Source organism: Eumetopias jubatus, unplaced genomic scaffold (assembly GCF_037043125.1).
Source record: "Eumetopias jubatus isolate StellerSeaLion01/CBP00866 unplaced genomic scaffold, mEumJub1_p1.0 scaffold_6, whole genome shotgun sequence".
Classification (NCBI taxonomy): domain Eukaryota; kingdom Metazoa; phylum Chordata; class Mammalia; order Carnivora; family Otariidae; genus Eumetopias; species Eumetopias jubatus.
In genome coordinates, this window is record NW_028274812.1 from 83,083,042 (window position 1) to 83,099,829 (window position 16,788).

Here is a 16,788-nt window from a genome sequence, read left to right on the forward strand (position 1 = left end):
TGCGGGGCTCGATATCAGGACCCTGCGATCATAACCTGAGCTGAAGGCAGACGCTTAATGACTGAGCCACCCAGGTGCCCCATGCATGTTCTTTAACACTTACTGTTACTATAATTAAAAACCTGCTTAAAAGCCTCTAACAACAGTGTCAGTGCTTTGGGAAATTCCTGTGAAAATGAAAACTTGGGAATAGAAGTTATAAATGATAAGACACCATGATGAGATGAAAGTTGAACAAGGACTCATTATGCCAGGCTGTTAGTCAAGGAGACAGCATTGGAAGATTAGAGATAATAAAAAGCAGCATTAAAATGGGTACACCTTTTAAGTCCACAAAATCCTGCACAAGGAAAACAGGGTTTTAAAAAAAAAAAGGGGGGGCGCCTGGGTGGCTCAGTAGGTTAAGCATCTGCCTTCGGCTCAGGTCATGATCCTAGGGTCCTGGGATCGAGTCCCGCATTGGGCTCCCCGCTCTGCGGGAGGCCTGCTTCTCCCTCTCCCACTCCCACTCCCCCTGCTTGTGTTCCTGCTCTCGCTGTGTCTCTCTGTCAAATAAATAAATAAAATCTTTAAAAAAAATAAAAATAAAAATAAAAAATAAAAAAAGGAAAAATATAAAAGAAAAATATATTGGAGACATAGGTGCAAAATCAATGCCACCATATTTGCTTCTAAGCTACAATGATTTTAAGATTTATGCCTTCTGGGCAACTCCCCACCTGAATTAGCTTACATTTTTTTAAACAGGAAAAATGAGTGGTAAGATATGCAGATTTTGAACTATGCAAGGTCCTTAGGAACATATCTATGAAGCAAAGCTCTATATTTATGTCCTTTAGATTCAGAGTCCATTTAACCAGAATGACAAAAGCAAGGACAAAAAAAACCCCTAACATGTAGCAAGGAACTCTGCCAGTAAGTCCACAGAATTTAAAATACTCTGTTTAATCAAAGCGGTTTTTGGGGCGTCTTGGTGTCTCAGCTGGTTGGGCGTCCTACTCTTCATTTAAGCTCAGGTCATGATCTCAGGATCGTGAAACTGAGCCCTGTGTCAGGCTCCACACTCAGTGCAGAGTCTGCTCAAGATTCTCTCCCTTTGCCCCTCCCCCCCTCACATGTACACACACCCTCTTTTTTTTCCTAAAATAAATAAGTTAAAAAAAAAAGAGGTTTCCAATTACTCCATACTTATAAAAGAAGGCAGATTAACAGTATTTCTTGGTTTGTACCCTCTAAATCTTAGGAAAGCCAGAAGAACTCAATGGGAGCCTCAGAAATATTATATAAAAAAATAAATAATTTAGAATCATATATATATTTAATCCTGAATAAAGAGTTGAGTTACATCTAAAGATTTTGAAAAGAAGCCAAAAGTAAGCTAAATTCATTTAAAATAGGGAATCCAAAAAATAAAAAAAATTAAAAAGGGAATCCACAAGTAATGTCTCTCTGAAACAATCTCACTTTTCTGTAAAGAGTGAGAAAAGTCTATGTTAAAAGTGCATACCTGAGAGGCAGACTTTTACCAATACTTATAGAAGCCTCTGGAATTAATTTTTTCCATTTAGAACTTGAAAACTCAATGGATTTTAGCACAGAAATGCCTTCTTCCAAAGAAGACTTCATCCAAGAAGCTCTTTCATATCGTTGTTGGGACACACAGCCAACTTCCTTATACCCTAGAAGAGGGAGGGGAAGAATATAATAAGAGAGGTTTGAAGGAAGAGTAAACCTGGTTGTAGGACTCAGTGAAGAGTTACCTCGGAACGTGAGTCGGCTGTCGGCATTATCAGGGCGCAGTGACAGACGGAACTCTGCTCGGCTTGTAAACATGCGGTAGGGTTCGTTGGTGCCCAGTGTGGTGAGGTCATCAATCAAGACTCCTATGTAGCCTTCTGTTCGGCTGACGACAAAAGGAGGCTTGCGTTTGACCCGAAGACTTGCATTGATTCCAGCTATCACACCCTACGAGAGGACTGAAATGTTTAACAGGCCATTACGAACTGAACAAAGAGCTACCTTAGAACACTACCTGGAAAAAACAGCGTCGGGTATTAAGAAAGCAGGCACTGCTCAGAAGAGAGAGAACAGACAGAGAAAATGTGATACGTATTCAAAAACAATACAGGTAATGTGCTGCTTTAGAATGCTATGTTTCATTGTTTTCAAACATATTTAACATTCCTGATAAGCTTGAGGTGGGCTAATATGTTTTTTAAAATCCACCCATAAAACTCTTCTAGCCTTTTCCTACTTATACAAGTAAAAATAACATAACTTCTCCCTTCAAAGGAATATGATATAATTTGCAATAAAGTTATGTTGAAAGAACTAAATTTTCTTTTTCAAAAAAATTCAGGGGTGCCTGTCTGGCTCAGTCAGTACAGAATGCAACTCTTGATCTCGGGGTTAAGTGTGAGCCCCACTCCGGTGTAGAGATTGCTTAAAAATAAAATCTTAAAAAAATTTTTTGAAAATAGGGACACCTAGGTGGCTCAGCTGGTTGAGCGTCTGCCTTTGGCTCAGGTTATGATCCCAGGGTCCTGGGATCGAGTCCCACGTCTGGCTTCTTGCTTGGGAAGGAACCTGCTTCTTTCTCTACTTGCCTCTCACCCCTGCTTGTGCTCTCTCTCTCTGGCAAATAAATAAAAATATCTTTTAAAAAATTTCTAAATACAGTAAATCTAATCAAATATGATATCAGACCTAGGAGCTCAGAAAAGAGAATTAAAACCACAAGTGTTTAGCACAGCATAAGGAATACAGTCAATGATACTGGAACAGGGGTGCAATGGGACAGACACACAGTAGCTACATTTGTGGTGAGCACAGCAGAATGTATAAACTTGTCAAATCACTCAGCTGTACACTTGAAACTAATGTAATGTTGTGTGCCAACTACATGCAAATAAAAAAATTAAAAACAAAAATAACCCACACGTGTTTTTTAAATTCTCTTGTATATAGTAGCCATCGCTGTATACCCTGAAACAGAAATAAGTCTTCCATTACAATTTATGAGTTGTATCTAAGACCTATATAGTTACCGCAACAGAAATTAAAAGGAGGAACACCAGTTAAATTGCGCTTTTCTGTTTATAGTAACATTTGAACAACCACTTACTTGAGCTGCAGCTTCCTCATAACCAGTAGTGCCATTTATCTGGCCAGCAAAGAACAGCCGTTGCACCAAATGAGTCTCAAGAGAAGGAGTGATCTGACGGGGGTCTAAGTAATCATACTGAACACCATAGCCTGACCAAAGAATAAATTATACAAAATAAGTAAAAACCGAGCTGGATTTGTCTCAAACTAGAGATGCAAAGATTATCATTAAATGCTCTTGAAAAACAAAGAATATTTTAAATGCACAGATGTTGGGCTTTGTCTTCTGAGGCTCTAGGCAACTATAACTGTAGCTAAGACCTCCTCATTGTCTGCTAAAACAATGCTGAGCTCATATGGAAGGGCAGCTGTGATTCTCTTTACCTGGCTGAATCATTTTAGCTTTCTCCAAGCCTTTGATGCATGTGATCATTTTCTCTTGTAATTCAGCTGGTAGTGTCACAGATAACCCTTGGGGGTAGATGAGGTCAGAATCCATTCCTTCAGGTTCCAGCCAAACCTGATGTAGACGGTTTGGAAAACGCAAAACCTTTGATTCAATGGATGGACAGTATCTGGAACAGGACAATGAAATTTAAAAATTTAATGAAGCAAACAAAAGAAGGTTGACAGCATTCCTTAAAGTAATGTTTTGTCCTTACCTGGGTCCTCTTGTAGTTTCCTTAATGTGACTATTAAGGTGAAGGTTCTCAAGGACAATCTCATCCACTCTAGGGTTGGTGTGAGTCAAGTAACATGGCAGCTGATCTTCTGGCTAAAATATAGGAACTACTTATAACAATGTTTGCTTCTTTACTAGTTTGCCTTTTACTCGAATAAATTACACACATGATATGCACTTACTTTTACAGACATTAAACCTATGCATAATGCTGAGTACTACTAATGAAGTATTCTTCCCAAAAACAACCCAGGAGATAAAACTAATTTAAACAAGACTGTAGATCTACCAGTTTATAAAAAATATAGAAAATGGAAGAAAATAGTTAAGGCACCAGAAGGGAGAAATCTAGAATGTGGGAAATCCTAGAAATTCTAGAGAACAGATGACGCAGTTTCTTCCACATATAAATGTCAAAAAGAAAAAAGAAAAAAAGGAGGGGAACTGTTGTTATCAGGCATATCATCCAATTCAATGTGTGGCCCTTATTTGGTCCTTATTTTCTGGGTGTGATAATGGTATTGTGGTTGGTTTTTTACAAAGTTCTCATGTTAAAGACATATACCAAAGTATTTATAAGTGAAATGATGTCACTGTAGCTTTAAAACTTCACAAGAAGTCAGGATGCCTGGGTGGCTCAGTCGGTTAAGCGTCTGCCCTCAGCTCAGGTCATGATCCCAGGGTCCTGGGATCGAGTCCCACATCGGGCTCCCAGCTCAGTGAAGCGCCTGCTTCTCCCTCTGCCTGCCACTCCCCCTGCTTGTACGCGCTCTCTCTCTCTGACAAATAAAATCTTAAAAAAAAAAAAAAAAAAAGAAAAACCTCACAAGAAGAAAGTGTTAAGAAAAGATGAAACAGGAATGCCAGAAAATGTTACTTGTTGAAGCTGGGTGATAGAGATTTATTATGCTATTTTTTTCTACTTTCCATAAAATTGAAATTTTATAATAAACAGTTTAAAAATATACACACTAAGAAAGTAGCATCACAATTTACATTTTACCAAAGCAAAAATACAAAAGTGACTTGCTCAAGATCGCAGAATACTTGGAGCCACTTATCACAATAACACTCACCAGAAACTAGGACCATCAATTATTAGTCCTCGATTCTAAACACACAATATACCTTTTTTTTTAATAATTCCAAAAGTAGGCAAAAGTAGATTGTACTCTTCAAAAATACCAGTATCATTAAAGACTGAGGAACTGTTCCATATCAAAGAGAAATGACAAATACTATATTTTTTCCTGGATTGAAAAAAAAAACGTTGCTATAAAGAACAATATTGGGACAATCAGCAAAATCTGACTATGAACTATATATTAGATAACAGCACTGTATCAATGTTAAATTCCCCAAATTTCATTACTGCAATGAGGTAATATAAGAGCACGTCTCTGTGCTTAGTTGAAATCCATACTCAAATATTTAGAAGTAAAGGGTCATGGTCTCTACAACTTACTCTCAAATGTTCTGGAAAAAGAAAAGAATAAGGATCAATGTCTATATTACTGTTTTATAGATTAAATATATACATATATCTCTATATTTCTATATAGAGAGATAAATATGGTAAAATATTAATGGTGGGTGAATTTCAATGGTTTACAAGAGTCTTGCAGTATTTATGTATGTCTGCCATTGTTTCAAAAAAGTTTAAATTGGCAAGATTACTGAAGTAACGAAACTTAAGAACTTATGGGGGGGCGCCTGGGTGGCTCAGTTGGTTAAGTGACTGCCTTCGGCTCAGGTCATGATCCTGGAGTCCTGGGATCGAGTCCCACATCGGGCTCCCTGCTCAGTAGGGAGTCTGCTTCTCCCTCTGGCCCTCTTCGCTCTCGTGCTCTCTATCTCTCATTCTCTCTCTCTCAAAAATAAATAAATAAAATCTTTAAAAAAAAAAAGAACTTATGGGGAAACACCCAATTAGCTAAATTAGCTAATCCTGTTAAATATCACTTTTTTGCACCCTAAGTAATAGGAATGTAAGGTGAATTGTGAAGGAATGAAGGGAGGAAGGGCAGAAGAGAGAAAGAAGAAAGGAAGGAAGGAAGAGAGGAAGGAAGAGAGGGAGGGAGGGAGGAAAGAAAGAAGGGAGAGAGGGAGGAGGAAGGAAGGAAGGGAGAAAGGGAGGGGGGGAGGGAGAGTTAGGCTATATGCTGCTGTGAATAGCCACCGTCAACTGTAAAGTTAAGTTGTCATAAATTACCTTACCTTAATCCACACTGTCTCATTGATAAAACTGAATGGTATGGATGGATTATCTGGTGTCTGCTTGTTTAGAATGCTGAAATTAACCGACTCTTTGGCAATTCGGGGTGGAGTCCCAGTCTTCAATCTTCCCACCACAAACCCCAACTTCTCCAGAGTCTGAGCCAACCCAATGGAAGGCTGATCCCCTAAACGCCCTGCCGGATGTGTCTCCAGTCCAATTACAATCACGCCTCTCAGGAACGTCCCGGTAGTCAGAACCACACTCTCTGCATGTACTGTGCTTCCACCTGCTAAAGGATCAGAAACAGTAAAAATTGTGACCTGTTACCATGGATCTAATTGAAATGTGACCATTTACATTAGAACTACAGAGAAAATCTGTCTTTAGAAACTTGAGAAAGAATTTTAAATGACTTAGAAGACTATATGTTATTAATACCAAGAATCCAAGACAGCTGGGAGAGAGAACATAGTAACATATGAAAACTAATTCACATGTTCCTAAGATCATGTCAGTACTGAAAAGTTGGTCTCAGTTATTTTTTAAAATTAATTTTAGACTCCTGGTTAAGTATGACAGACTACCGCCCTAAGCGGCCTGAGGTGACCTCTGAAAATGGTTCGTTATTCGCTTGACCCAGAAAACCCTACGAAATCATGTAAATCAAGAGGTTCAAATCTTTCTGTTCACTTTAAGAACACACGTGAAACTGCCCAGGCCATCAAGGGCATGCATATCTGAAAAGCTACCAAGTATCTGAAAGACATCACTTTACAGAAGCAGTGTGTGCCATTCCGTCGCTACAATGGTGGAGTCGGTAGGTGTGCCCAGGCCAAACAGTGGGGCTGGACACAGGGTCGGTGGCCCAAGAAGAGTGCTGAATTTTTACTGCACATGCTTAAAACTGCAGAGAGTAATGCTGAACTTAGGGTTTAGATGTTGATTCTCTGGTCATTGAGCACATCCAGGTGAACAAAGCCCCCAAGATGCGGCATAGAACGTACAGGGCTCATGGTTGGACTAACCCATACATGAGCTCTCCCTGCCACATTGAGATGATCCTTACTGAAAAAGAGCAGATTGTTCCTAAACCAGAAGAGGAGGTTGCACAGAAGAAAAAGATATCCCAGAAGAAACTGAAGAAACAAAAATTTATGGCCTGGGAGTAAATTCTGCAAAATAAATGCAAATTAAAAAAAATAAATATGACAGACTACCTCACATTTTTTTTAAGATTTTATTTATTTAACAGAGAGAGACACACAGCAAGAGAAGGAACACAAGCAAGGGGAGTGGGAGAGGGAGAAGCAGGCTTCCCGCTGAGCAGGGAGCCCGATGCGGGGCTCGATCCCAGGACCCCGGGATCATGACCTGAGCTTAAGGCAGACGCTTAATGACTGAGCCACCCAGGCGCCCCCTCACATGATTTCCTCTCCCTCCTAAAACTCCAAGATGAAATAAAGGGGCAAAAAAAGGTATAAACCCAAAAGGACAAGTAATGGGAGAGAACTTGTCAAAAGATGAGAACTCTCAAAATATTCTAAGACAGAAATCAGTTGGAAGAGCAATAACTGATCCAGCAGAGGGGAGAAGGATATAACTCAAGAATATGAGGAGAATGTACCAATGAGAATGAAATAATTTGCCCTCAAAGCCTGCAAACCGGAGAACTGAGAATGAGAACTGAAGAATGTAAGAACAAACATTGGGGCTGAAAACGAAATAGTTAAGTCTGTAAAGGTTTTGTGTGTAGACAGACCTATCTTATGGGAAAATGTTAGCCTTATTCTTTGGGTAATGGGGAATTACTGTTTAGTGGGTAGAGAGTTTCAGTTTAGGATGATCAAGTAGTTCTGGAAATGAGTGGTGGTAACAGCTGCACAACATTGTGAATGTACTTAATGGTAGTGAATTGTACACTTAAAAATGGCAAATTTATTTATTTATTTTTTAAAGATTTTATTTATTTATTCATGAGAGAGAGAGAGAGAGAGAGAGAGAGGCAGAGGGAGAAGCAGGCTCTCAAGGAGCAGGGAGCCCGATGCGGGACTCGATCCCAGGACCCTGGGATCATGACCTGAGCCAAAGGCAGATGCTTAACCATCTGAGACACCCAGGCGCCCTTTTTTTTTTTTTTTAAGATTTTATTTATTTGACAGAGAGACACAGAGAGAGAGGGAACAGAAGCAGGGGGAGTGGGAGAGGGAGAAGCAGGTTCCCAAGGAACAGGGAGCCCAATGCGGAACTCGATCCCAGGACCCTGGGATCACGACCTGAGCCGAGGGCAGATGCTTAACGACTGAGCCACCCAGGCACCCCCAAAAATGGCAAATTTTATGTACATTTTGCCACAATAAAAAACTGTATTGTTTTGCCTATAAAATATAAACAAGGTCAAAGAGTAACATTAGAAAAAGCTTTTTTAAAGATTTTATTTATTTATTTGACAAGGAGAGAGAAAGAGAACACAAGCAGGGGGAGCGGCAGACAGGAGAAGCAGGCTCCCCACTGAGCAGGGAGCCCGATGAGGGGCTCGATCCCAGGACCCTGGGATCATGACCCAAGCCAAAGGCAGTCACTTAACCAAGAGAGCCACCCAGGTGCCCCAAAAATAGCATTTAAAGTTATTAAATTAAGTAACAGAAGTATAAACAAATAAGGGTATAAAGGTCTGCACTAATAAAAACAATATAATCATTAAATCTGGAGAGGAAAGGAGGAAGGGGAGAGAAAAGGAAATGAAAATAAAACTAATTCAGTAACTATTCAGAGAGGAAAGCCAGTAAACACTGACAGAAGAGAAGATAAAGCACATTATATAAAATCAGTTACTAAAGTGATCACCAGAACAAAAACACAAACTTAAGGGCGCCTGGGTGGCTCAGTCAGTTAAGCATCTGCCTTCGGCTCAGGTCATGATCCCGGGGTCCTGGGATCGAGCCCCACATCGGGCTCCCTGCTCGGCGGAAAGCCTGCTTCTCCCTTTCCCACTCCCCCTGCTTGTGTTCCCTCTCTCTCTGTGTCTCTCTCTGTCAAATAAGTAAATAAAATCTTAAAAAAAAAAAAAAAAAAAAAGAAATAGCTCCCAAAAGGAAAGACACAGATTAAGTGGTTAAAAAAAACCAACAGTACAGAACAGTGTGGATAACATGCTATTGCTTTGTGATAAAATACAAATATATCCATATGCATGAAGATACATAAATATACAGATGGAGAGACTACACAAGGAACTAGAAATGTTCCTGAGGAGGAAAACTGATTGGCTGGGGGACAAGATGAGAGAGAGACCACTTTTCACTCCACATTCTTCTTTGTCCCCTTTAAACTGTTTACCATGTGGGGTGACTGAGTGGCTCAGTTGTTAAGCGTCTGCCTTCGGCTCAGGTCATGATCCCAGGGTCCTGGGATCGAGCCCTACATCGGGCTCCCTGCTCGGCGGAGAGCCTGCTTCTCCCTCTCCCACCCCCGCTGCTTGTGTTCCCTCTCTCGCTGTCTCTCTCTGTGTCAAATAAATAAAATCTTAAAAATAAATAAACTGTTTACCATGTATATGTATTCCCCATTCAAAAAATTAATAAATCTATAATAGAAATTACTTTCAAAACAGGGGAATTAAGTCAAGAACTGTATTTTAAATGATGAGATTCTCTATCACAGTCCTCTTACCATTTTGTTCCCAGAATGCGAGCTGGCAGCCATATTATCCCCCTTGGCAGAAGACTGATTCTTTTACTAAATCAGTCATTGATGTTTGGTAGCTCACCAACAAAAAGGCCAGTCCAACCCCTAATCACCAGATTATAGAGTAGGGCAAGAAATAAAATTTAACCGTGCACACAGAAATCATCCAGTGTTTTACTGTCTCATTTAAAATCTGAGAGCCTGGGGGCTCCTGGGTGGTATAGTTGGTTAAGCATCTGACTCTTGGTTTCAGCGCAGGATGTGATCTAAGGGTCCTGAGATCAAGCCCAACGTCAGACTCTGCATTCAGTGTTGAGTCTGCTTGAGATTCTCTTTTCCCTCTCCTGCTTGTGCTCTCTTTTTCTCTCTGAAATAAATAAATAAATCTTTTAAAAAATAAATAATAAAAAGAAATAAAAATAAAAACCTGACAGCCGAAGTTCCCTAGACACTTGAGGAAGGCCATGTACATGAAAATAAGCAGCCAAATACACAGAACAAAGAATCTGGAGAAAACAACACATAGATCAAAGGAAACTTCAAAAATCGATAATTAAAATCCTTATATGGATTAAAGAAAATATTAAATTCAGAAAACAAAACAAGATGCTAAAAAACAATCAGAAAAAAAGAACACTTTATAAATGAAAATACGGTCAAATTTAAAAACTCATTACAAGGATTTGGACAATAAATTTAAGGAAGGCTTCTAAGAAAGTATGTCAAAATGACAAAAAAATAAAAATAGAAGAAGCCCAGAAGACCAATCCAGAAAGGGACAGGAGTTACAGAAAGAAAGCATGGAGAAATAATAGAAGAAAATATACAGATCAAGGACAGATTACCAGATTAAAAAGGAACACTTAGTATCCCACCATAATGAATGAACAAAGAGCAGACTAAAGGACACTACTTTCAAATTTCAGAACAAAGACAAACACAAGATCCCAGCTTTTAGAAAGGAAAAAAACCTTTCATATACAAAAAAATGTAAATATGCATTGAGCTTTTTTTTATTGTTGGTTTTTGTTTGTTTTTTAGTAGGCTCCACACCCAGCATAGAGCCCAATGTGGGGTTTTGAACTCACAACCTGAGATCAAGGCCTGAGCTGAGATCAAGTCAGACACTTAACCAATCGAACCACCCAGGCACCCCAGGCTTTTTTTCTTTTTTAAAGATTTTATTTTTTTTCTTCTAGTCCATACTGATTTAAAAGAAATTTTATGTAAATTTTAGTTAGTTAACATACAGTGCAATATTGGTTTCAGGAGTAGAATTCAGTGATTCATCACTTGCATACAACACCCAGTGCTCATCACAAGTGTACTCTTTAATAGCCATCACCCATCTAGCCCATCCCCCACCCATCTCCCTCCATTCAACCTTCAGTTTGTACTGTATTAAGAGTCTCTTGTGGAAAAAAAAAAGAGTCTCTTTTGGTTTGTTTCCCTCTCTCCTTCCCCCACCACATATGTTCATCTGTTTTTTTTTTTTAATATTTTATCTTATTTTTGAAATTTTTGTTTAAAGATTTTATTTATTTTTTAGTTTTTATTTATTTATTCAAAAGAGAGAGCGAGAGAGCACAAGCAGAGGAAGCAGCGTAAGGAGAGAGAAGCAGGCTCCCTGCCGAGCAGGGAGCTCAATGCAGGGCTCGATCCCCGGGCCCTGGGATCATGACCCAAGCAGAAGGCAGACATTTAAGCCATCTGAGCCACCCAGGCACCCCTAAAGATTTTATTTTTAAGCAATCTCTATACCCAATATAGGGCTCAAACTCACAACCCCAAGATCAAGAATCGCATGCTCTGACTGAGCCAGCCAGGTGCCCCAAATATACACTGAGCTTTTTAATAGCAAAACTGGAAGCTAAAAGATAATGGAACAAGACTGTCAAAATTCTCAGAAAAAAAAATTTAACTAAAATTTTATTCTCAGACAAATTAAGAGTCAAGTAAGGGGAGACATTTTGAGATATGCTTAAACACACACAAAAAAACGCCTTCCTTGCTTCTTTTCTTAGGAAGCTACTGGAAGATATGCTCCAGCAAAATGAAGCAGTAAGAAAGAACAAGACTGAAGACTCAAGAAACATGGGATGATGTAACACACCACAGTAGTAAAAGGAAGGCTCAAAATAACGTCTGTGCAGAGGGCCCAGAGAGCAATTGTCCTGATTATAGCAGATGGCCTGTGGGGGGGGGGGGGGGGCGTTGAGGAAGTTGATGTCTCTGGGAGGGAAGTATCAAAGAAAAAGCAGAATTGACAGATTACTTCACTATAGAGAAAATGGCAGCGGTTTTTCCTTTTTTTTTTTTTTTAAGATTTTATTTATTTATCTGACAGAGAGAGACACAGAGAGAGAGGGAACACAAGCACGGGGAGTGGGAGAGGGAGAAGCAGGCTTCCTGCGGAGCAGGGAGCCCGATGCGGGGCTTGATCCCAGGACCCTGGGATCCTGACCGGAGCCGAAGGCAGACACCTAACGACTGAGCCACCCAGGCGCCCCGACAGTTTTTTTTTCCTAATGAAAAAGCTGAACAAGTCCACAAGTAAAATAAGCAAATTAAAAATAAAGCAAATATTAACCAAAGGCAAAGAAAAGAGGTCTATGAAAGGAAACAAACAGAACACACTACTTGGATCTGCAGTGAACAATATTTAATCATAATATATAACAATATAATCATAATAATATAAATACTATCAGTCAAAATTTATAGCATAATTACATTAGAAGGATAGCGAGAAGGGTGCCTGGGTGGCTCGGATTGTTGGGAGTCTGCCTGTGGCTCAGGTCACGATCTCTAGGTCCTGGGTTCAAGCCTCATGTGAGGCTCCCAGCTCAGCGGGAAGTCTGCTTCTCTCTCTCCTTCTGCCTTTCCCCTTGCTTATGCTCTCTCTCTCAAATGAATAAATAAAATCTTAAAAAAAAAAAAAGGATAGAGGGAACGAAAGTAGGGGATTAAAGAGAGCTACTATAAAAAATTAATAATGTCTAATAATAATTTAGGGAGTACAAATATAAGCATATTATTTAGAAATATATAAGTACATATCAAAAGTGAAACTGAAGTGGTTAAGTCTATAAAGAGAGATAACTGTTTTTTATATGAACTTTTAAATTCTATTTGATTTTTGTAAAAGTTATGTGCATGTATTATTTTGATTAAAAAATTAATTCATGGGGCGCTTGGGTGGTTCAATTGGTTAAGTGTCTGACCCTTGATTCTGGCTCAGGTCATGATCTCAGGGTTGTGAGATCAAGCCCCACATCGGGCTCTGCACTGGGCATGGAGCCTACTTAAGATTCTTTCTCTTCCTCTCCTGGTGCCCCCCCTCTAAAAAAATTAATCCATAACTCCTTTAAATAAAAAAATATATATATAACATTGTATAATATAAATTAAAAAACTTAAAGTCAGGACTAGGAAAAATAAAAATTACAACAGAAGGACCAGGAGAAAAACACATTTATGTAGGTTATAAAGTACTACACTAAGATGGTATAAATGAGCCCAGAATTTGAGCTTCATGAAGATTAAGATGAAAGGAGGAAAATAATTTTTTATGCAGTCTTCCTTTTCCATGAAGAGAAAACACAACAATTTCCTAGAATAAGCAAAACATCTCCATGTTCTGCTCTAAAATTAATTTTTCACATGGAGTCTGATACTGTTATTATCATCTATAACCAGGTACACACCTAAAACCACACCACTGACACGGCATTTCCCAGTGTGCTCAGGCTCTGGTTCTGTAAGAATAAGGTCTTCTACAGCTCCCTCCTGAACAGTAAGCAGCGGTGTATTTAGGATTTCTTTCTGTCAAAAGAGAACACAGGTTGAAACCTAACAGTTAAATAATCACTATAGTCTCTCCTGTTTTCCTGCCCCATCCTTACCTGCATGTTCTGCTTATAGAGTTTCCTATCAATTTGAGCTCTTAGACCCCAAACAGCCGGTCCCTTACGCCGGTTTAATACTTTGTAATGTACACCAGATTGGTCACAGATTCGAGAACACAGGCCATCCAAGGCATCAACTTCCCTCATTAAATGCCCCTTGCCAATGCCACCAAAGGAAGGATTACAGGACATCTGACCTAAGAACAGACATAAAATAAATATATGAGCACCCTGTACGTAGTGAGTGTTTAATAGGGAAATGTCTGTACACGTGATTAGAATCATCTCATGTAATAAAACTGAAGCAATCGCCAGAGAGAAAATTAGAAAATCCCAATGGGATGCAAGAGTCATTCAGGGCATCTTGGAAGACAAACCATTGACTGTAGTTCCTTTTGAATCTTTTCCTTGACACATATTTTTACTGGTTCATTAGGTTGCCTTCTCCTTTAAAATGTGGCTTTCATGACTACTTCATGAAACCTTCCCCAAATCAAGCATACTTTTAAGAAGTCCCCTGGCTCTGATTCACTGTTATCAATTGTCTTCCATAAATGCCATCTGCTGTTTTCTTTTTGCTTATTTTGTAAAAATAATTAAATTATAAGCTTCCCGAGAGTAGAAACCATATTTTATACCTTCTCTTTAAATTCCCCCAGTTTTATTTGAAGGTCTAAACTCATGTGGTTATGTCAAAGGTTTTTATGGGAGGTGGAGGGATAGGAAAGCTATGTCAACATCTGTAGGTCCACCATAGCCACCACCAAGCCCTCTGCAAGTTTTTATAGTCTCCATAAGGAGGCTGAATCATACTGTGATTAGGAGTATGGGTCAGGAATGAGTGAAAAGGATCTGGCTCAATTCCTAGATCTACCACTACAAGCTCTGTCATTTTGGCAAGTTATCTAATTTTCTCTACCTCAGTTTCCCTACTGTAAAAACAGGAATGATAGCTGCTGATTATTTCCCCCCTTCGATACAGAATCACAATTTTATTTAGGTAAACACTCCCTAGGAGCCTTTGTGTTCAGGGAGTGTGACTTAAACTCAGTAGAAATAAATCTTTATTGATCTAAGTAATCATGGTAATCCTGTTTCTACTTGCCACTGTCTGGGTTAGGGATGGGAAATCAGTCATGAGGGGTGACCTACTGGGGTGGGGGCTGTTTTTCCTCTTCAAAGAGATACAAGGAGGAAAAAAAAACCCTTCTTAGGTTGAAGTTGTCATATCTGGATGTAACACCTGGAACTATTATAGCCATTTTGTAATCATAAGGATAGCTAGCTTGAAGACAATTCAAGAATGGCGTAATGGAGATATTCAAGGAATGAGTCCTTAGACATTGTGGGTTGTTGAATTAACCAACCCTAAAACTGACCTACCTGCAAATTTCTTATTAAAAAAATAAATTCTTGGGGCAGCTGGGTGGCTCAGTTGGTTAAGTGTCTGACTCTTGATTTGGCTCAGGTCATGATCTCAGGGTTGTGAGATAGAGCCCCGTATCAGGCTCTGTGCTCAGCAGGGAGTCTGCTTGAGATTCTCTCTCCCTCTGTCCCTCCCCCCACTCACTTTCTTTCTCTCTCTCAAATAAATAAGTTAAAAAAAATAAATTCTTTTTGTTTAAATTAATCAAATAATAAGGATTTGTTACTTGCAAATGGGAGAATGTACACAAAGCAATTAGCAGTGTCTGGCACAGAATAAGCAATAAATAACATTTACTGATAATTGTTTTATTACCCAGTATAAAACATTTCTCAGTGTAAAATACTCTCTGCTTCTGCTTTTCACTTTTTCAAAAATCATAATTTCTTCGAATTGGCTTTAAAAAATTTTAATCATAAATAATTTTCCATTAGTAGCAACATTTAAAAACTTTTATATGACTTTCTCAAACATGTAAAATATTACTATTGACATAAATACCCCTACATGAATATCTTAGAAAAGTGCTCCATACATTGCATAAAATCAATAAACACAGTGAATATTTACCCTATCACTGAATTTATATGAAAGCAACCAATCTGCATTCCTGAGTTTCTAATTCAACATATTATTTCACATACAAATGTGAAGCTATTTCTTTCTTAAAGATTTTTTTTTTTAAAAGACTTTATTTGTCAGAGAGAGAGAGTACAAGCAGGGGGAATGGCAGGCAGAGGGAGAAGCAGGCTCCCTGCTGAGCAGAAAGCCCGATGCAGGACTCAATCCCAGGGTCCTGGGATCATGACCTGAGTTGAAAGCAGATGCTTAACCGACTGAGCCACCCAGGTGTCCCTAAAGATTTATTTATTTGAGAGACAGAGAGAGAAAGCATGAGTGGGGGGAAGGGCAAAGGGAGAGAATCTTCAAGTAGACTCCCTGGAGTGCAGAGTCCCATGTGGGGTCTATCCCACAACCCATGAGATCATTACCTGAGCTGAACCAAGAGTCAGATGCTTAACGGACTGAGCTACCCAGGTGCCCCAATGTTAAGCTATTTTATTGAAGAGTAAGAAAGAATAGTATAATGAATTCCCAGGTATCGATTCAGGTCCAATCTTACATCTTTTATAGCTCTACACACTTCCTTCTCTTCCAGACATTGTATGAACTATAAATGTTTCAGACAAGGTCTTCTTTGTTTAGAGAAAAAAAAAAACCTACAATAACTTAATCACACTTGAAATATCAGATTAATGAATAAGTAATCAAAATAGAAATTAGAAATGTGAAATGATATCACCAAGTATGATTTTTCTCTATTACTCTGTATCACTCTTAAGTAATCCTCTTCCAATCTTTAGAGAGGATACATTTCAGATACTTTTATTTATTTTTTAGATTTTATTTATTTTTTACTTATTTTTTTTAGATTTTATTTATTTGAGAAAGCGAGAATGAGAGAGAGAGAGAGCACATGAGAGGGGGGAGGGTCAGAGGGAGAAGCAGACTCCCCGCTGAGCAGGGAGCCCGATGCGGGATTCGATCCCAGGACTCCAGGATCATGACCTGAGCCGAAGGCAGCTGCTGAACCAACCGAGCCACCCAGGAGCCCTTTTTTTTTTTAGATTTTATTTATTTGACAGAGAGACACAGCGAGAGAGGGGAGAGTGGGAAAGGGAGAAGCAGGCTTCCTGCGGAGCAAGGAGCCCGATGTGGAGCTCGATCCCAGACCCTGGGATCACAACCTCAGCTGAAGGTAGAT

At 39.2% G+C, this 16,788-nt stretch overlaps 1 protein-coding gene across 4 annotated transcripts in view; it reads right to left on the minus strand.

Annotated features, from left to right (window-relative positions):
• MTO1 (mitochondrial tRNA translation optimization 1) overlaps nt 1-16,788 on the minus strand; it is a 32,738-nt gene that overhangs the window by 12,724 nt on the left and 3,226 nt on the right. The window contains exons 2-9 of one of the 4 annotated variants that reach the window (XM_028097783.2): nt 13,595-13,794; nt 13,397-13,514; nt 6,005-6,291; nt 3,768-3,880; nt 3,490-3,680; nt 3,125-3,255; nt 1,761-1,965; nt 1,508-1,679 (exon numbers count right to left, since the gene is read on the minus strand). In XM_028097783.2, the coding sequence (XP_027953584.1) occupies nt 1,508-1,679; nt 1,761-1,965; nt 3,125-3,255; nt 3,490-3,680; nt 3,768-3,880; nt 6,005-6,291; nt 13,397-13,514; nt 13,595-13,794 (1,417 nt within the window). Of the gene's footprint in view, nt 1-1,507; nt 1,680-1,760; nt 1,966-3,124; nt 3,256-3,489; nt 3,681-3,767; nt 3,881-6,004; nt 6,295-13,396; nt 13,515-13,594; nt 13,795-16,788 lie in introns of all 4 variants that reach the window. The other 3 variants (XM_028097782.2, XM_028097785.2, XM_028097784.2) reach the window with 3 other exon arrangements.